General features: G+C 43.2%; 1 protein-coding gene across 1 annotated transcript in view; it reads left to right on the top strand.

Moving 5' to 3' along the window:
* LOC112554314 (acetylcholine receptor subunit alpha-like 2) overlaps nucleotides 1-21,851 on the top strand; it is a 31,933-nt gene that overhangs the window by 7,360 nt on the left and 2,722 nt on the right. The window contains 5 exon segments of the mRNA XM_025222048.1: nucleotides 17,134-17,243; nucleotides 18,015-18,150; nucleotides 20,139-20,279; nucleotides 21,500-21,527; nucleotides 21,530-21,757. Coding sequence (XP_025077833.1) covers nucleotides 17,134-17,243; nucleotides 18,015-18,150; nucleotides 20,139-20,279; nucleotides 21,500-21,527; nucleotides 21,530-21,757 — 643 coding nt within the window.

A 21,851-nucleotide genomic window follows, 5' to 3' on the forward strand; every position in this document is an offset into this window, starting at 1 on the left:
GTTGTCGTCTTGTGATAAAGTTTAAATATAAATTCCTGTATGATCGACAACAACACTTGAAGTGTTTGACCACCAAACAATGCCCTGGTTTCCACACCAAGGCAAGAAAAGCCAGGAAGGTGGTCAGTGGAGAGAAGATGGCGGAGACACTCGGTGTTTGATAGATGTGTCTGTGGCTGCCTGTAGCACACGCACAGGGCGGTATTCTCATTGAAGCATCGCATGCAGCACGCATTAAGTCGCAATATCTCCCAGCAGAATGTCCTGCTAACCTTTAGCATCCATCTTCTGCTTCTGTATCGACAGACTGAAACCACATTAATCAACCCGTCGGTTGGGAGGCGGAAGCTGACCGCAGTTACCAGTTACAATGTGAATGTCAGATGGCGGCCATCGTACATGTTACACTTTCCCATTACATGACATTAATATTCTAGGATATTGGAAGACATGTTGCCCTGTAGTCCGGTCTAAGTCTGACCATTACATGGCACCATGGATATGTGTAGGTGGACTGCTGTCTGTCAGCCAAGACCAACGCTTAGTCTTGTGCCAAGTTCTCCTCGGTTAGTCTCTGCGAGCCTAAACAAAGAATGGGACTAAACCGGAAGCTTTGTACACTCCTGCCTCGTTTTAGTCGTTAAGTGGAAAAATCGTCTGCCAGCAGTCCAGTAATGCAAGTTCGTGATGGCACGATTTGGTCAGATATACCACAAAAACAAAACGGATGTACACAATACTATTTTCAAAAGAGGAGTCGAAAGGACAAACGTAGGGAGAGAAGTAATACAGGAAAGATTATTTCTACATAGGTTTTCATCACAGAAAACATCAGTAGATGACGTCATCTAGATGAAACACTAAGGACGCTGTGATGATGTGACTTTCTCATACAAAGAGATAAGCATTACTTCACTAGGAAGAGAAAATTCAATTGATTACTAAATGTGAAAATAGCTTGTTTTATTCGTACTGTTACTCTGACAAACTCTCCGAAAAACAATAGGAAAGGTATAAGAACACGTGGTACGAATTTTTCTGTGATGTTATTCATGATCCACTTGTTGTTGAATGAATACAATACAATACAACACAACACAATACAGCTTTATCTCAGGGAAAATAAGGAAGCATCTCAGTCATCAATAATCAGAAACATGCAGAGCACATCAACAACCAGCACCACCACACATACACAGTCACACACAGCATGGTGGGGTTGAAACAACAAAGACCATCCTGCTCCTATCAGTCCTACATACAGCCCCACAGACATGGCGGCGACCCGCACATCCACCCCACATAATTGCTGTTGCTTTTGACTAATGTAAAAAAAACATGAATTACTGTCGAAAGATCGCAAAAAAATATTTATACAACTATTTTGATGTTGCACAGGAAAGGGTCACCCGAGGATAATAATTTTTTTCAAGAAATCAGACCCCAGCTTTCTCTCATAAGTCATGTCAGTTGTAATACTCTGATGTACGTCCTCGGCAACATTCAACTTTTTATGTAAAAGAGTTTGGCAAACTGTCGACTGCTGAATTAAAACTTCAACATTTCCTCCGTCTTTTGCGATGTAAAAAAAAATTTGTCACAGATGCCGTCTGCTGCAGTTAAGTAGTAGCATCATTATTCCACCTACAGTCTTCTCCCATGTCTTTTTCTCTCATTTTGTTTTATTCTTTCACAGATTTCTCGCGCTTTTTTATCCAGATGAATGTGCTGTATCAACCCCTTTTCTTCTCGCTTTGCCCTTTTTGTGATTTTGGTGCAAATGTTGCCTTGGGGCTAAGTGAATGGCAGTTAAGATGTCGTTGTCACAAACCAGCCAGCTGTTTGGTCTCAAAACTCTTCAGCAGAACTGGACACCTACAGGACTAGGTCTTCCTTTCTGAGCAGCCAGCTTGGTGGTTCACAGAGTTAGACTTTCTCTCTCTCTCCGATGTGTAGGTAGCTTCCACAACCCAGTTTCTTTATCTATAGCTTGTAACTTCCAAACATATAAGTTAAACTTGTGTCATAGGTTGTGAACTGTTTACTGAGAAAGAAATTAATAGCGAGAATAATAATTTTGAGTAAGTAATGACAGTGATAGCTTATTTCTCCGGAACTGAGGCTTTTTGTTGAAGAAATGAATCTTGCCTGGAAAAGCTAAACCCACCTTCCAAGTCAAAAGAGATTGACCTTTGACCTCTTTATGACGAGTGTTTAAATGACTCTCGGTGTCTAGAAAACATCGTATGGTATTCGTGCTCTCTGCCGTGCAAATCCGTTCAGTCGTTTGTTTCTCAATTATTTTTTCGCTAAAATAATTAGCATGGCGGCTTCAGGGCTGCGAGATGTGCAGACATGCAGCATCCGTCAACATGCGATGTGAGTGGCTCTCACGAGGGTTTCGGTGACCGAAGTCACAAGACCGAGCTTCTTCACGAGCCAGTTTGCTCCCTTTATCCCCCGTCTTCCGCTTGCGGCGCGTGAGGCGCAGACCGGAAGAGGAACAGCGGTTAGCGTTCTTGGCCCTGTTAGCACCGCGAGGGATTACAAGCATTACAGGCATTACTGTCCGATTTCCTGCTCCCTCCGATGGCCGTAGCAGACGATCCCTCCCTTGAATGTTACGCCAACCGTGAATATTGATCACTGCTTCATTCCTGCCTGCAAGGACAAGTTGTTACCACTGCAAATACGAGTTTTTATTTATTTTTGTGAAGGAGAGATGGCGGAAGATCTTAATAATTTTCTCTCCACTTGCCGTCACATCCTGTCTCCCAGACTTTTATCTTCGCCTTCACCTTCTAAGTGTTGTTGTTCTAATATTTTGAAAACAAAGAAAAAACATTACGACGATGAAAATGACAGAAGTGTTTTCTGGACTGTGTTAAGGGACAAAAGACATTGCCTTCCATGCGACATCCTGTGATTCCGAGCTCGCTCACCGACTTAGAGACTGAACTACACTCACCCTCCACACTATAACCCTTGGGTTTGGCCCTTATAGGCATCTTGTAATTAGCTGTCACGAGCAGTAAAAACCTGTAACTGCTTCCCTTCCTTGGGCAATGCTTGGTCTTTCACGAGACAACCAGGCTTCTTGCAACAAAAAATATACATTGTCCGGAATAATGCAAACTTTGACTGCCGTGGTTCTCAGTTGTGGTAACCCTCCTTTTTTGGGGGAAAGAGCTTGAGGTTGTTTCCATTTAGTACCCCTCCCTCCCAATTTCTGTTTAAATGCATAATACAGTCGTTTGTGTCGCTTTGTTTACAGCTGGCGGACTGCACAACCCGCAGTTACCGTAAAATATGTTAATGCAAACATGAAAACACACCTTGTTGTCCAAGAGGAGTGAACCTGTTTTCATGCCACGCATGTGTTTCGCGATAAAAGACTTGAGTCAGCGGAGAATGTTTGGGGTTATCAGATGCCCCCTACCCCGTCCTCAGATAGCAAGTCAGTCAGTGCGGCCCGCAGTCAGCAGCAGGACATGGAGAACTGTCCGGCATGGGAGGGACGCCAAGAGAGTGGCAATCAAATGTGGTCTTCTTGAATAATGCTTCCTCGAGTGGAAAATTGTCCTGGCTACCCTCATCACTCCTCCTCTGCCATCCTTCCCCTGTAAGCGAGATGGTCTTTCACTGGCCCTATTCAGCCCGTGAGAAGTGTTGGCGCCCGTGGTGCAGGGATGCGGGGAGCGTGCTGGAGGGCCGCCAGCCTCCCATAGACGACAGGAGGACGAGCCTCAAGCACCTTCTGTGCCTCCGCACCACGCACTCGATGGTATCCGTCAACATCTTTGCTTCTGTTCTGCACGAGCCTTACAAAACTTGACATAAACGCCAGCAGATAATGTATTCCGAGTGTCTTATTTATTCCGATTATTTTCGTGTGTGTGCGCATTCCTAGTTAACAGCTCAACAGTCCTGTAAAATTATTTCTTTAAGTTGAGTTTGACATCGTTCTGTGTTAAAACTCCTTAAAATTAAATGGAGTGTAAATATTTTTTTTAACGAGTGGGTAAAGCTTTATTTTCCCAAATCTGCCACTCCTTCCTTTCACGAGATACATCCTTACAAGCTTCCCCATTACACATACAGACTTCAGCAACACTGACGTCACGATTGTATAAGGATACGTTTACCGTGTGAAAGTCTCAGCCAATGAGACAGCTGGGAACATGTGTTAATTAGGCATAACTGTGTATCGACATGATTGCACAATTTTTGTCACTCTCTGTCCATCTATGTATCTCGAGAAGGAACTGGGGCTTTAACCACTCTTTGGGAAAGCAGCATCTTTCACTGAGATTTTACTCAGTCATTAAACATAAATTGTGTTCACCCCTAGACCTTAAGTGTAGGGTCGGACTGATACTGGTGACTAGAGGGAGCTGTTGTTGTACACCTCATGCCGCTCTACCCTCACGTGGTTACCTGCAAGTCCCGCCTCAGGTGTTTGTGAAAACAGTCTAGTAGAGTTCTTTGAAGAGAAAAGTCAAGTCTGCAGGGTAATGTTCCGAAGAAAACTAAACATAATTAATCTCCAAGTATTCGAAGAGGAGGAGGTAACATGAGCTTTCATCATAACATCCAACGAGGAAAGACTTCCTGTCGGCGATAATTCTTTTCATGTCCTCATGTAAACGAAAGCTTCTGCCATTTACCTGGCGTCAGTCGCGCGCCATTTCTTTCATCTTCGACACTGAAGTACATTACTGAAAGGTAAATTACTGTAAACATAAATGGATTAAGCATTAGACAGGTGTTTTTTAAAGGACATTAATGTTGTCAGCCTCAGATTTTGATGAGTTTAAAATTTCAACCTCTTCACAATTTGAGTTTTAGTTGAATGGCGTGAATATTGTGGTTCTCAGTATTTGATAATGATAATGTCAGCTCCTTACTTTGACAAAGTTAGTATTGCCAGCCTTTTAGCTTCTCTTGCTATCATTTAAATCTTAAATTACTGTAAAAACTATTTAACATATTTTTAATCACATGATGTTTTTGCTGGTATTTTTTCAAAAGCAAATAAACAGATTTACGCTACATCTCTCATTTAAATTTGAATAGCGAATTCAAATGGCACAGAAAAATATCCCTCTCTCGGAAAACGATCTTGTAATACCTAAAATCACATGAGATCACAGAACGAAATGAGCGAAAAGAAATTTGAATAAATTTTATTTTATAACAATCGTCCAATAACTCATCTTCCAAGTATCTCTGATTGCAGGATGGAAGCTAGTAGTAGTTTTTTTTGTCGTTTATATGACTGTAAAAGGGTTTGAATATCGGTAACAAGCTGTACACATCCTGTGACTGTTGCAATGAGGACCTTGACACAAAAGCCTGCACGTGACTACCGTAGGACTGTGATTTCTGGGACACGGATATCAATATTCACCTCAACACTCTTTGTCATTGGCTCAAAGGTTTGGAATTATGAAGTGGCTAGCCGGTCCAGTCATACGACAAAGTGAAAATGTCAGCGGTGACAGGTGACTGGACTGGGGAGCGTGGGCGGCAGGAGGAAGACTTGGCTTCCAGAAGCTGCGCTTGGGGGATGGGAGTCTCACATGGTTCTGTGTCTGTGACATCCTGATGGCGGGCCCCGCAAAGTGTTCTGAGGCTGAGGGTGAGACACTTCGACAATCAGTCAGGCGGACAGGCAAACAAACAGGCAGATAGGCACGCAAACATTAAATCGTTCTAGAAACTTCAGTCCAAGCTTCCTCGCTAAGAAGACTAAGCGTCCTCCGTCAGAGAGGGTCTGTGTTTGAGCTCGCAGGCCAGAGAGGGTCCGTGTTGTGGCCAGGCCGACATCGAGTTTGTCTGTACGAACAGCAAGGAATATTAACACCCAGATTCGCTCCAAACACTCGTGATCTCTTTACACTCCTACTGAGAGTACAAGACTTACATCTCTTTCTTTGGCCAACAGAAGGAAGCAACGTGGCGATTGATCGCCGATAGTCGATGTTTCCTGTGGCGAGTGTGCGCCTCCCTTTGTGAGAAAGCCTGGCTGTCTGAACGGGGGGAGTGTCTGATTGTTAGTGATGTGAATAGAGCCTATCTGTTTAGCATGAGCCTGGATGCGACCTCTGGCCGTCTCCTGCGATGCCGGCATCTTGCTCAGACACGACGAGTATCGCTCGAGACACAGTTACAGAATGTAGGTTTCGGGAGGTCAGAGGTCGTCTGTGCCCAGAGAGGATGCGGAGGCAACGTTCTTCACAGCTCCACAATGGATGCATTTTGCTCAAAACTAGGGCTTGAGTCCAATCACATTCCTTGTTAAAGATTCCCTTCCTATTGACTTCTAGACAAGCAATTTGTAGACCTTCAGTTCTCGAGTGAGTTTCTCGTTTGTTCGGATCATGTCAGACTTAAAATTAAAAAAAAAGTCGAAATCGAATGCGGATCCAGAAGCTCGATGTTGGCACAGAACTTTAGCAGGTCAGACCTTTAACATGACCTACCTGTAGTTTCAGACAGTCGGACACGTGTTACCTGCTTTGTCTCATTTGTTGTTACACTTTACCCTCGGGTAAAAGTACTTAGCTCTCACATGCTACGTGTAGAGTGGCACCCTTAGGGTTTCTAGGGTGAACTCAAAAACATTTTGGGCTGCAGGACCTAAGCATGTAGTTGCATTTAATGACAGCCAAAAACAATGCTAGCTTTCATGTAAACAGCAAAGATCTTTGTTTACAAAGTCTGCCTTTCAGAGTTCTTGAAACAGCTTCCACATGTCAGCTCAAGTCTTGGGTCTCTTAAATAATTAGCCTCTTAAATCTTATATCCCTTAAACTTTAAGTGACTTACATATTAATTACAATCTTCAATTTGTATCATTTTCAATGCCAATAATCTTCATTTTTCAAATGCTCAATCTGCGCCGCAAGCCTCCCAGAGAACGCGGGAGGAGCGGGTGTGATGTTGCTGCTGACGGATTGTTGCCAGACTACTTTCTGGCTGCGGAGGGACCTCAGAAGTTTCCAGGCGATCTCCAGCTTTGTCTACCCCACCCCACCCCTGCTCACCCCCATCCCCACGCCCATCGACCCCCGACCCCCGGCTTATTGCCAAGTGGTGGGTGGCTGGGTACCGCGAGCAGGACGGGTGTCCACGGCACCTCACTCACCATGGCGACAACCGTCTGCACGCGCTGGTCAGTGTGGCGAGACGCTGGTGTCGGTGTAGTTAACAGATGTCTCGGATGCTGGCGTCCATGGGGTTGTAACTGTTCTCCTGCCTCGCTTCTGTCCCTTACGCTTATATTTAGCACCTTTCTTCTCCTCCTTGCTCGTTTTTTACGCTTCATGACCTCGTCTTGGCCTCTCCCGTTCCCGAGTTCAATAATTCAGAGCGAGGACGAGCGATAAACGTGGCTGTTCATACTGTTGTCGTGCTGTACCAGTAGTTCGTGGTCTGTAGAAGTGGTTGTGTTTACCTACCACTGGTGTTGTAGACCTCTTGCTGACCTCTTCCTTTTGCTTACGCCCACCTGAAGTTTTGGAGACAGGTGAATACTTTACCCCTCGACCCAACCGTCTTTCCTACTGTGGGAGAAGCGGCACTTACCAAATCCTCTGTGTGTGTGTGTGTGATATATATATGTTTTTTATTTTTAGTTCCTATAGTCTGCGTTTGCCGAGATAAATGAGCTATCTTGGTCAATGGCACTGGCTGGAGTAGATGATAATAACTGTAAACAAAATGCCACCCACATGCCGCCTGTCTTCAGTTCTGATCAGTTACCTGCTACTTGCTCAACCCTAAAGACCATGTTGCTAAAGTATTTTCAGAGCTGGCATGCCGAGATACCACCAAGCGATGTCTTGAGGTCAAGTTGTGACCTGTTATATCTACTCTCTCACACACACCGAGGTCACTGACCCGCCATATCACAACAAAATCTCGTCTTGCGAGTGTTTAAAATTCGCTGAGTATGTAGAGACCCAGGAATGGAAGCTCGTGCACCCAGCAAGCGTTTGACCTCAGTTCGACTTTGAAGAATTAACTTTCTCCTGCCTCTAGACACTTGCTAGTCGGGGCTGCCATCACAAGGGCAGTCTGAAATCAGGCGAACAAATAAAATGTGTCGCTGCTCTCCCCTTTTCTCTCAGCCCGCCAATCAAAACTGAACAACAGCGTGCTTTATCAAGCCTGGCCGCCATGACAGCTGTCAAGATGGCCGGCTTTTTCATCTCTGGCTGCGCCCGTCTTTCTCTCTCCCACATCCTCCCCCGCCGCCACCACCACCATCACCACCACCAACTTCGTCCATCAGCGGGTTGGTGTCAGAGTTCGCGTGACGCTTTTACAGGACTGTGGGGAACGGGTCTGCAGCTCGTATGGTTTGTCTTTACCGAGACAAAGAAGCATCTATGGACAGAGATTGCGCATGAAGCCAATTCTCTTTCTTTTAAAATCTGTTGCACCTGCGTGTGATATTATTGGCATTAGGGAGTAGGAAGGTGTAGGAATATGCTGACGGTTTGACCAACAGGACTTACAGTGTTGTCCAACAGGACAGGTAATGAGCAGTATGTCAATGGTTTGTCCAACAGGACAGGTAATAAACACAAAACTTGACTGGCCGTTCATTCTCTTCACGACCTGCTTTTTTCTGAGACATGTTTTCGAGTATTGCAGAAAGGTTAGAGGTTGGGCCGTCAGTTTTTGTTTTCTTTTGTTTGTTTTGTCTAAGTTATTGAAGTCAGTTCTGCTTTGTTGCTTGTATATTGGCATTTGAATTGATTTTATTAAGTGGAAGAGTTTTTCTTAAGCTTCTGTAGTTGCTGTTGTTGTTGTTGTTTGAAATTTATCTTGTCATTTTCGTGTGATTAAGTTGTGTTTTATGATCAAAGTGTTCTGGCACTTCTCTGTGTTGAAGACAAACAAACAGTTATGCATACCAGAGCTGGAGCAAAGCAAATACAATCATGTCAGCTGCAATTAAGATGAAAATGTTGATATAGAAATCATCTTCTCATTGCTAGTCAAGAACTTCTGAAAAATGTTACAATGATTAGGTATCGAGCTGATCAAAATGCCTCTTTAATAAGTGTTGGCAAAGATGCATAACCTGATAAGTCTTCTCAGACTAAAAACTGTTTTCTCGCTTGAAGGGCGAACATAAACGCAAACCCGTCTTTCTAATAGGTCATTGAGCCGAATTATTTGACATTTTGCATCGTAATTTGATCTACAGAAGGCTGTCTGTCAACATACATTATCCAAGTTAAACTCAGCTTGGATACTCTTTGTGGCGGTTCTCGGGATTTTTATGTCTGTTCTGTGGCTGGAAGTGAGATCGTTTGCTTCTTTCCTTGCTTTCTGCCGGTGAGACACTCCAAAAACTATGGTCTTTAACAACCTCCGAAATTTTGGTTATGACTTCGTTCTGGACTGCTTTCTTGGTGATTTCTTGCCTTTGGTTGCATTATTCTTATCTTCAAAGGCTACAAGGAATATGCAACGAAATCCAATGGCTTGCGAACTGTGCCGTCCTTTGCCTCCATCTGTGGAGATGGCAGTAGACACTGCGGTTTGTAACATCAGTTAATTTATATAGTCATTCGTTTACACACTGATTCTCTCATTGATTGATTGATTCTTCCTAACCCCTTTGATCTACCTCTTCCACCTCTTCCCTCCTCTCCAAGCCGGTGACATAACGTGCGTGAAATGGGTCTGTGCAACCTCGCCGGCATCAGATTTGCCCTTTCTCTGTTTTCTGCATTGACTGATGTACTTCCGGTCTTGCCAACTGTACCTTTGTTAATATCTTCATAACATTCATAGCTAAACAAATAATGGACGAATCGCAGTATCAGTATTAATACTTACCTTCGAGTTAAACCTTGAGAAGTCATCTTCAGGACGTCCTGTTTCAAGTATGTGTGAGAGAGAGCGCATGCGTAGAAGTGTTTTCAAGAAACTGTGTCAGACTCATTATGCTCACCAGCGCCCTCTACCCTTGCCCCAGCACATGCAGGGGCGGAGAACTGCGAAGTTAAGCGTATTCTCCATCTATCGCTCATGGGATCAGCCGAGCGGCCCTCCGCCACTTGAGACCCTTTCAGCGCCTCGTCCTCGCCTGAAATCGGAGAAGAAAATGCAATGCAATGTCCAGCTGTCTACTTCACCATCTTGGAGAAGGCTCCGTGCATTTTTATCAGTCTCCTGCCAGCGGGACTTTCTCGTGGACGACCTCTCGGGCTGCTCGCCAGGCGGCGCTTCCTGTTTCCCATACTGCATTGCGGACAGACGTCAGTCAAACGTCCGGGGACACTGTCCCCTTCTCTCACTCTCAGGACGTGGTGAGCGCGGGATGAGTCTTTACCTGGCTTAGCCATCACATGGCCTTGAAAGTTTAAGGTATATCTATTGCTAATTGGCTCATTAGCAGCCCCCAGCTTCCTGTTTAATAGTTTTAAAAGCTTCTTAAGCGAGCAGTGATTTCGCAGTTTGGAGGAAATGGTGATGAAGGTAAAGGAAAAAACCACTCAACGGCCAGATTTAGAAACGTGCGCTTGAACACGTGTGTCTAAATGCACGAACCTCAATATGTCAACACAATCAGCCCAAGATATCAACCTAGATATATGTGTTCTAACCTACCAATCAACCCAACCCATCATCCCGAGTCCAAACTATGTCCCCTAGGCGAGACCAGACAAATGACCGTAAGTTCATCATACATGAATGCAAATATGAGTTCAAATATGTTAACCCAATACACAAACACCAACACGTTAACCTATGTTCCCTCAGACGATATCAGAGAGACGGACCCTGAGATTCTCACCATTTTGTCAACAAGGAGCGACCATACCCTTGGTAACAATCACATGACTGTGTCACAACCACCCACACAAACGAGTTGACACGAACACACACACGGACACACACGCGGACGCGAAGAAAAGTAGTGGAGAAGGGGGGGTAGTTCAGAGTGCAAATTGTGTTGCACTAATTCTTCCAATTTGTGACGAGAGGCTCTTTTTAAAGTAAATGAATTGACAGAGAATCGAGAAAGAGCAGATACAGACTTCTCAAGCCTCATAAAACGGTCTTAAGATTCAGATAAATGCGATTAGTTCCACGCAAGCTCTCCTCCATCTCGGCTGGAGGTTAAACAGTTCACACATTTCTAATAAAGCCTTCAGACGGATCCCTAAGGCCAGCCTCTCGGGTGCAGTCGGCCGGAAGAGGAGGAAAGTGGCGAGGATGCTGGCTGGGGAAACAAGTTGAGGTTTGGGAGGAGCAGGGTGTAAAAACTGGACGATGTGACACTTTCACTTCCTCGCGCAAGCCCAGTTTCCCTGATGGCTAATATATATGTAGGCAAGCTGACATCTCTCTCACACACACAAGCACACACACACACACACAAGCACACTATATATATACACACACTACTCCTACATTAAAACATGTATTTGTATCAATGTTTTCTGTTCACGGAGTTTGCCAAAAGACAACACGAGAAACTTTAGCTTGTTTGTGTAAACAAGACCATTTTTTTATCCCATCTCCTTAACATGCATTTTCTGTGATGGTTGTAAGACCTAGTCTCTGTCTTCTTTTGCTTTCCTCTTGTCTTCGTCCTTTGCCTCCCGCGCCTTCATTTTCCTGACCCATCTTCTGTTTGCTGTTATATATTGTGTCGTTTGTTTCCTCTGACCCTTCATTATTCCTCTGTTCCGACAACAGCTTGCTACAAGAAATCTTTATGCAGTCTTCATATCCCCAGCACAGAACTTTGGACATGGATTTATCCCCACCGAAATTAAACTTCATTTATTCGTGCTTGCATGTATTTATAATTTATTGACCAATTTTTTTCTTCCATTCTCTCCTGGTTCCCTCTCTCTCTCTCCCTCTCTCTCTCTCTGGGATTTTTTTTTTTTCGTTGCCTTCATTCATAGAGAATTTTTGTCTGACTACTGGAATTTCCATTTTTGAGAATAACATCATTCTTTTCATTCACACAACAGCCACCGTATTTATTTCTGTCATTGAGAACAGTCTCAATCTCTTCCCCACTGCTACCCACATATTAAAAACTATTCTGTGGTGTAGCATCCACCGAGCACGTGCATGGCCGGACTATGACCGCATGTCACCATCTGATTTTGCTCCGCTGTGACCGGTCCTCTTTGAGAATGGACGAATGACAACTTATCTGAAAGCGATCCTTCCGCCTTGTGATCAGAAGCGAAGTTTTCATGATTATTCATAAGATGTCCACATTCTGATACAATCTGACCCTCCCAGAAGCCAAGAGCTGGCGGTCCTTTTGTAAAGGACAGTCCTCGGTGAGAAAGAGTGCTGGCATCAACTATGATGTATCACCAGATTAAGACATCCATGAAAATTGATTTCACGGTGCCAGACTGATCACCTGCTTGTGTAGGTGAACCTATCCCGGCAAATGGCGCGGACAGCCACAGAAAACATACACAAAAAACGAGGTGGATAAAGGGTAGAAGGCAATTTCTTCTTTTTTTAGGGGGAAGTGGGTTGCTGTCAAGGCTTCGTTGATATATTGGTCACTTTGTCACTAGCTGCAAAATGTCCTGCTTAGAAGTGCAATACAAAATGTTTACTGACCTGAAAAACTTGCTAAGTAATAAAGGGATCGCAATACAGAGGTTTTAGTATTGTTGCAGAATGTTTGTTGATTTATGGTTTCATTTACTATTGTAAAAAGTGATATTATTGGGGAAAGGCATTATTTATTGTATTCGAGATTGATTTCTTGGTTTGTTTATAGAAATTTAGTTGAAAAATTCTTCACTTCAATAAGCTTTGCTGGTGTGTCGAAAAGGACTTGAGAACTGCCAGCAGACTTCAGTTTTGTGAAACAACTTGCTTCTTTATTTCTGTCTTCCCTTGATGGGTTTGTTTTCACACATACGTCCCAGAGTTATCTTTTTTCACAGTCATCCCGTCCCTCAAACTAAAATATTCTAACGGGAAAACGGTTGTTAGCAGGTGTAGCTACATAACTTCCCAGGTGACCGTCCTGAGGCTGACAGATAAAAGTCTGTCTGTCTGGTAATAAAACAACACTAAACTACTATATAAATCTTTATTCATTGCATGACATCCCAGAAATGTTAATTCTCCTAATTTTGTAGAATATCAGGAGACAGTTTATTGTCCGTATTGTCAGGGACATCCGGCTGGCTAAATCGTGGAAAGTAAACGTTAGACACCGGCTCATTCTCTCCCTCCATCTCTGGATCGCCCACTCACGTGATCTATACTTTCATTCTGATAGACACACACATGGAGAGACACTTCTCTCCCTTTCCCAATTGTCTTCACATTGGCTGACACCTCAGGTCGGCGGCAGACCGGATGTGATCAGGTCTGTAATTCGATTCTTGATTCCAGGATCTCGCGTGAAGAGGCGAACAAGCGAACAAGCAGGTTTAAAAAAGAGAAATGGAACTATGGGTTCTTGACTCTGAAAATGGGATTTTTCACGGTCTCTATCCTGTGTCCGGTCAATTGAGCCGTAACTCTGTTAAAGTTTTTATTGCGGTTAGTTGTCACTTTATTGTCAATCTCTTCTTCTTTTTCTTCCTCTATTTATTTTCTTCTTCATCGCCCGATTTCTCTCCCTCATTTCTTGCTTTTCGCTCGCTGTCTGTGCATTTTGCAGCTGTTCTGCAGTCGTCTTTATTTTGGTCAGCCCTGCTGACGTCACCGCTGGTGTGACTACATTACATTTTCCACAGCTGACGTCACTGCTGGTGTCACTACATTACAACCTTTTCACACGCTGACGTCACTGCTGGTGTTACTACATTACAGTCTTGTCCACAACTGACGTCACTGCTGGTGTTACTACATTACAACCTTTTCCACAGCTGACGTTACTGCTGGTGTCACTACATTACAATCTTGTCCACAGCTGACGTCACTGCTGGTGTCACTACATTACAATCTGTTTCCACAGCTGACGTCACTGGCGGTGTTACTACATTACAATCTTGTCACAGCTGACGTCACTGCTGGTGTCACTACTTAAAAAGACAATAACAGATACAAAAGAACAACAATAAAGTAAGAACGACAAGGAAACAACAAGAATAAGGAAAAGGAATACAAAAATGTTTAAAAACACAAGAAAATAAAAAAACAACTAACAAACAAAAACAATACAGAGAGCAATATGAAACTAAGAAAAGAAAAAAGACAACTACTAGAGAAAAGCCAGTAAAAGACAAACAATTACAAAAAAAAACAACGCAAGAAGAAAAAGAAAAACAAACAAACAAAAAGTATAACAACGCAAAATACGAAACGTACAAGCAAACGACAATAACAACCAGAAAAGAACAAAAATAACAACAAGAACTTGACAACAACCTCTGTATACAATAGACTGCGTGTTTGGTTATCGATGCCAAGGCGGACAACGACAGAGAAGAAGTCTTCTCGAAACCCACTCAGCAGTTCGGTTCCTGAGAAAGACATAAACTTCAACACATTTACAACACTCTGACTACCCAGTGCTCTCTCCATGCCAATCGTGAATGGATTTCACACAGATGACAGAAATATTTTGTTTTTGTTTTTGTTGTTTTAACTTCAAAGCTTTACAGGTGAGACAGGTATTCCGCCGACGCTGCAGGAGGTTTCAAGTGGTTCTCTGCCATCATTCTAAATGTGAAAAACATGTTCAGTTCTGCTGTTCCCTAAAACCTCACTTTCTATTTGTTCCTACACACGAAGCATTTTATTACTACTGTAAGTGTCTTTTTCAAGCCTGTTATTGTGCTGCCTTCCCATTATTTTTTTTTCCGCTATCTGGAAGTCAGTATTTTTACAAAAGAATTCTTACATTTTGTTGATTTCCTTACCTCATATAAAGTGGTTTACTCTCATGCACATCTCAACATCTGAGAGATTATTGTGCATTTACTTGGTTATTTTTGTAGTCCCTCCAGGGTTTTTCTGCATTTATCAAACTAGGAGATATGGGTGTGCGATGTTTTTAAAGATCTCAGCGATGTCAAGAATTCTCCTACAATCTGAGTCCGTTAAGGCAATGTGGGATTCTGTCAGTTTTTTGCTGTTTATTGCGACTGAACGATTTTCTTTGCATGTCAGGTCCACCTTAGGGGGAGTGAAGACTACCCCGGGGTTGTGATGTAAATATAGACATCTCTTATCGAAAATCTTGGAGGTGATCAGACGACCTGGAGGTACGCCCTTTGGGTCTGGCCGATATCTACGGTTGTAAAGTGAAGTAGTCTCGAGGGTAAGGAGATACCCCAGGACTACTGCTGTGCGCTGTTGCCGTTACAAGACACGTTGCCATGTCCAGATAAGCTGGCATGATGCCAGGAATATAATGGTATCCAGACATGCTGGCATCTCACCTGGCATGGAGTCCTATAGATATGTAGCCTGTTACCAGGCATGTCTTGTCTAGACATTTTGACAGGTAGGCAGGCATACAGTTGTGTTTAGATGTGGGCATGCTAGCCGGGTGGTCCGGCAGTGCAAGTGAAGTGCTAGACACCATTACAGCCAGCATCTCACCTCCTGGCTCCGTCTTTATGTCCATGTCTAGGACCAGCTGCTTTGCCGGGACACAGTGTGGTTGCTGTTTCGACATAAACCACCAATAGTTTCCCCCTCTCTCACTATAATTTGGCGATAAGTGCGGTCTGTAATCAGGTGTAGATGGACTGCCTCAGGCAAGGTGAGAGTTCTGGTGACGTCACGTAGGCCTTAAAGAAAGTGTAAATTCAAATTTAAACTGTTCAGGATTTCGCAAATAATAATATCATTTCCGAGTTTACAAGTGTACATTGTGATTCCTAGGATAAAATCTCAAAATTTAGTGAATATGTTGCTGTGATGTAGCAAAATTCTCGTCACTCTTTATTGAAACTTGGCTTCGACGAAGTCGCATTCTATCACGTGACCCTGCGACGTTTGACTGAACGGAGGTCGTGTGCACACGAAAAGTCATATAAAAGTTTTGCTGTGGCTAGAGAGAGTGTTTGACTTCCGATTATCAACACAAAATATGTGGCAGGCTAATATATATGCTCTCTGAAATGAGTGAGGAGGAGGAACTCTTCTGACATCCATCCATATCAGATGTTACACAATGTGTACAGCACCTGTGCAGGTAGACCGGTGCTGCTCGGCTTGGGTGGCCAACACGTGATCGATCTTCATGCCGACGCAGACAATACGTCACAAGTCAAAGTTCATCGATCGACTTGTCAAAGTCTCTAAAGTTTTGGCGATTTCCAGACGGAGGAGCTACCAACCCTCTTAGCAATAACCACACTGGAATAGAAGGGTGGACAGCATGAACCATGACAACGATGCGCACACGGTGCTGCGTCTGCTTGCTTCGCAGATTCCACAACACGGTGCAAAACACGCAGACAGACACACCCACACATGTAGGCACGAGTAAGCACACTTGCAAACATTCTGACATTTTGCTTGCCCTGCTGCTCACCAAGAATAGACATGTTGTTTACCATATCTAACCCCCAAGAAGGAAAAGCATCAACGCTTCGACTCTCCAGGATTTCCAGCACTCGCAGGACCAAACCTTCAAGTTCACCTCATTGCCGAGCCATCGACCATGACAATTCCATTTGTCATTTTTGGCGGTGTGCCGCGCTGGTCGGAGCTGGAACCCATACCCACAATGAGATCACCGCGTGCAATACTGTCCACAAACTTGTCCAGAATCTTTTCTTCTTCCGGCATCGATTTCACGGCCTTCGCCTCTCTTGGTGTTGGTTTGATGTCTGAGAGAGACACATGGATGCTCTTGATGGATCGTGTTCCATCTGGATCTTCATGTTAAATATCTTCACAAGTTCTTCAAATATTTACATTCAAAGGATGTTTCTAGTTGATTGGTTGCCATTGCCCCTCACATTTATGTCAATAGCTGTTGTTATTCTTGTGTATGTACTGTGCTGCACCTTTATATGCATTTGTTGGAAGAATATGGTTGTGTGGTGAATGTTGTGATAAAGCTGCTAACAATGAGGGGTGGGAGAGTAAGGCGGGGTACTCATAGTGATGATTTCAAATTTTATTTCCTTTTTCTTTGAACAGGAGTGGGATGACGAGCGGCTGATATGGGATCCTAAGGACTACAATGGTCTGCAAATCCTGCGAATACCTTGCGAAAAAATCTGGCTGCCTGACATAGTGCTTTACAACAGGTATACCAACACACCAACATGTTGTAAACAATCACCACAGATACGACATCCACAATAAATCAAGAAGCATAACCCTTTCGCTGAGTTGTTTTTAATATTCGTATGTCTACCCACCATTACTGGATTGCTATGACTAGAAGTCTGCTGCCACAAATTGTGTTTAAAAATAACTTCCAGACTTTTTACATTTGGGTGGCATTTACTTTCGTCAATAATATTCGTGAGCGGGGTAATTTTGTTGGTTTTAATTTGATTTATTGAAGTTTTGTTTATTTTATTTGCTTCTAAACATCTCTGTTTTTAATCTAGCTAGCCCCTGAAGTAAGTTGATAAAAAGGTTTAATATTTCTCTCCGCAATAGTTTTGTTTTTGTTTTTGGTTTTTTTTTTTTAGTTTTTTCCTCTTTCTCTGTGTATATGTTTGTGTATGTATGTGTGCCCACGCGCGTAAGTGTATGATAGGTGTGTAGTCAGTGTGCATGCATGATATGTCAGTGTGTGTATACGCGTGTCAGAATATGTACGTATGTGTGTATGCGTGTGTGTAAGAGAGTGTAGTCATTTGTGTATGTGAGAGCATGTATCTGAACATGTGTAGGAGTGTGGCTGCGGGCATGTGTGTCAGATAGTGTTTGTGAATGTGTGTGTGAGCATGTGTGAGCATGTGTGTGCATGCGTGTGAGAGAGAGAAGAACAAGTGGGGGAGTAGTGAAGAGACCTGTCAGGATGTCTGCTGTGAATACCTGCCCTACACACACCCTCCTCTGTCTAGCGCCGACGACTTCACCACTGGCTACATGAAGAGCAAAGCGATGGTCAGACACACCGGCAATGTCTTCTGGCCGCCACCCGCTAAATTCCGCAGTTCCTGTAAAATCGACATCACTTACTTCCCCTTCGATGATCAAGTAAGAAGCCATTTCCATTAGAGTGTGTGCTCCCACCTCCAGAGCCCGGCCTCCTATAGTGTATTACTGAGCATGAAGTTAATACATCCAGCGATGTGGTGTCGGTGAAGGGAGGCTAGAACCTGACAGCAACAACACAGTGCATGGGGAGGAGTTGCTACAGGTGGCGCCTCACACAAGGACAAAGAACTGGAAGAGCTGGTGACATTTGGTGCTCACATGATGATGAGGATCCACGGCTCCAAACACACTTCCTTCCCTCACTCTTTCCCTCCAACGACTAAACTTAACTTTCACTGCATGAACTCTAGAGTTGTATGTTGTACAGTTTCCTGACATAATGCACCACTCTATGAAACTTGTTACTGTGACTTTTAAAGTTTTAATTAATTTTTCGTTGCGGATTAATTCATTTAAAGCCGAACTTCAGCAACTCTAATTTCATTGTGTAAAGCAATGGCGGGGAAAATTTGGGGGAAGCTGGAAGTTGTTTGACTTGAAAACCCTTCCGAAGTTAGTTGCTACTTGGTTAATCAAATCTTAATCTTGCCGGTAATCCGTCAGCAACGGGTAAACAGATTATGTTTCGAACAGTTCCTCAAGTTTGTGGGGACTCCTGCTTATTTCTAATGTGCTGACTGCGCATGCGTGGGATCATTGCCGTGCCTTGACATTCTAGATGCCATCTCGAGGGCGTGAGACCAAGAATTCATTTAGTAATCTTCTTTAAAAGAAAATCTGTTTATCTACCGACTTTTATGTGAGTTGTTCTTATAAGGTTTGTTTGTTATAAGAGTTGTGATCCAGGTGCAAAAGGTGCATGTTAAGTCAAAAAAACAACCCAGGTCAAAGGTACAACGCGATATCTGTCTTTTGTTTTGTTTTTTGTTGTTGTTGTTTGTTTTTTTTTATCACCAACACGATTTGAAAAGCCAGGAAGAATCGGCGATTTGAAGGTTAGCAAACATTTCTGGTATTCCTCTTAGATCGCAGACCAATAACAAACATGCTACATTTGACGATCTGAGGCCTAATTTATCATATTAACTGTCATTCCTATATGATGAATCGTCTACAAAATGCAAAACGCGTGAATCTTTCAGCTTAATTGGATTAGTGCTCAGTAATTGTGTTTAGAAAGCATCAAAACTTTTTTTTTTGCATTGTTTGTGTGACCTCCACAGGTCAAGAAAAGCTGATCCGATGAGGTCATCGTTTCAGAACTGTGTTAATATTTTTTTCAAATCGATGAGTGCAAGCACAGATCGACTACCGAACTGTAAATCTTGTACAGTAGCCGGAGATTCATCGATTATCTGTGACAATGAGTTCATTGTGAACTTCTGCAAAATCTCCACTCGGAGTTTATTTCTGGAGACGAAATGTGAACGCTTCAAGCAGTTTTGTGGACATGCGAACCACTCTCGTCAACAAATTAATAATAATAAATGTGTATTTGTATAGTGCTCTGCCACAACATCGGGTCACTGTGCACACTGACTTATTAAAATAAAAACATAAACTATTAAGTTATACATCATCAAACTTTCCTCAAAAAAGGAATCTTAGTAGAGACTATAAACGTCTGGTTCACGTGGAAACATCGGACTTCACGCTGAAGCTAAACTGTCTCAAATGGTGTTTCTTTCATTTAATTCAGGGTTGTTTCCCCGTTCATATAATAATGCTAGAATACTGTCTGTTATGCTAACCGTCATGTAACGACTCCATCTTACACTGTTTATAGTATCTACATCCCTTCATACCTTCATCCATTGCTTTACCTTCTACTCTTGTTTCTCATCTTTATGTTGTTCAGTGTCTCTACCTACCTCACTGTCCTCTGGCTGTTATCCTTCATTTATCATCATTGTTTTGTCCAGAGAGTGCGATCTCTCTTGGTCATTATGGTGCACGTTATAAGTTCCCATTATTATTTATGTATTACTCACATATTGTCTTACTTTAGCAGTTTTACTTCTCCACAGGAGTGTGAACTGAAGTTTGGGTCGTGGACGTACGACGGATTCCAAGTCGACATCACCAACCGCTCGGCCGCCGTGGACTTGAAGAACTACGTCTACAGTGGCGAGTGGGAGCTCCTGGACGTGAAGATACGACGTACAGAGGTAGTAACACAAGTAATGGAGTTACAGGAAATACAAAGTACAGAGGTAGTAACACAAGTAATGGAGGGAGTTACAGGAAATAAACGTACAGAGGTAGTAACACCGATAATGGAGGGCGTTACAGGAAATACAACGTACAGAGGTAGTAACACAAGTAGTGGAGGGAGTTACGGAAAATACAACGTACAGAGGTAGTAACACAAGTAATGGAGGGAGTTACGGGAAATACAACGTACAGAGGGAGTAACACAAACAATAGTCGTTGTCTTTATACTCTCTATCACACACACACATAAATATATTTGAGATATTTTTATAGATATAGAATGAATTGAGCACATTAACCCAAACTGAGACCAGTCAGAAACACTGAACAGATGGAGGATGATAGAGTAATACCTGTAACAGGGACAAACTTTACGAAAACTGACTACAGGACACTCCCGTGAACACTTAAATGCCTCAGGAGGTGTTGGTATTGTTTTTCTTTCTGAAAAGCAGGCACTGAGCAAGTTGTATGAGCTCATTTTAAAAAAGTAGTTGCATTACATCAATTACATTGCAGCAAGCCTATGCTATCGCATTGTCTTGTTCTACCAAAAAACAAATGATTTGTCTTTACAGACAATGACATTTCTTGTTTTACATCAGATTATATAACCCATAGCAAGCTTTTTACCTTTTTGTCTCAGTCAAGTGATGGCTGACACGATAGTCGAAACAATGACATGCATCAACATCAAAGCCTTTCGAAATATTCATCTATGCTAGAGAGGAGAACCGCTGGCTGTAAGGTCACAGGCGGGGTCAGACGAAAGAAGTGTAGAGATTGTGAGTGATATCCTCACTCAGTTGATGCAGCCTCCGAGACATGCCAGAATGTTTATGCATGCGAACTGCATGAAAGGGTCAAGAAAGGATCACAGAGAGTTGAAAGCCACCCTGACGGTTGCTGAAAGCCATTCACATTTCTATGCATTCCAGTAAATCTGCACCTGGCTTCAAAGGTGCCGACAGAAGGTATACTTCATCTCAGAGATACCGACAGATGGATAGACATGAACTATTTCTGGTGATGCATGCATCAGCATCGAGCAAAACATTATTAGGTTTTCGTGAACTTCGGCTTAGTGAACTTTTTCTATATTGGCAACATATTTTGTTGGGGGTTAGGGAGGAAGAGCAAAGAAAGATTTGAACATTTGTCCTCCTGTTGCCAGATGTACTACGAATGCTGCGATGAGCCATATCAGATGTTCGCTTCACCATCATCATCCGGCGCAAGACGCTGTATTACCTGTTCAACATCATCTTTCCCTGCCTCTGGCTTACCATCCTCAGTCTCCTCGGCTTCTGGCTGCCACCCGACTCTGGAGAGAAGATAACTCTGGGCATCACCGTGCTTCTGGCTTTCTCTGTCTTCATGCTGCTTATCGCTGAAAGTATGCCGGCTACCTCAGAGTTCGTTCCCCTGATAGGTGAAGTTTAATTTATACTTTTTAAATCTCCTTTCTTCCTTCTTTCTTTCCTTCCTTCCTTCGTCCGACCATCCGTTCATTCGTTTATTTTCCA

This window comes from Pomacea canaliculata, linkage group LG13, assembly GCF_003073045.1.
Source record: "Pomacea canaliculata isolate SZHN2017 linkage group LG13, ASM307304v1, whole genome shotgun sequence".
Lineage (NCBI taxonomy): Eukaryota > Metazoa > Mollusca > Gastropoda > Architaenioglossa > Ampullariidae > Pomacea > Pomacea canaliculata.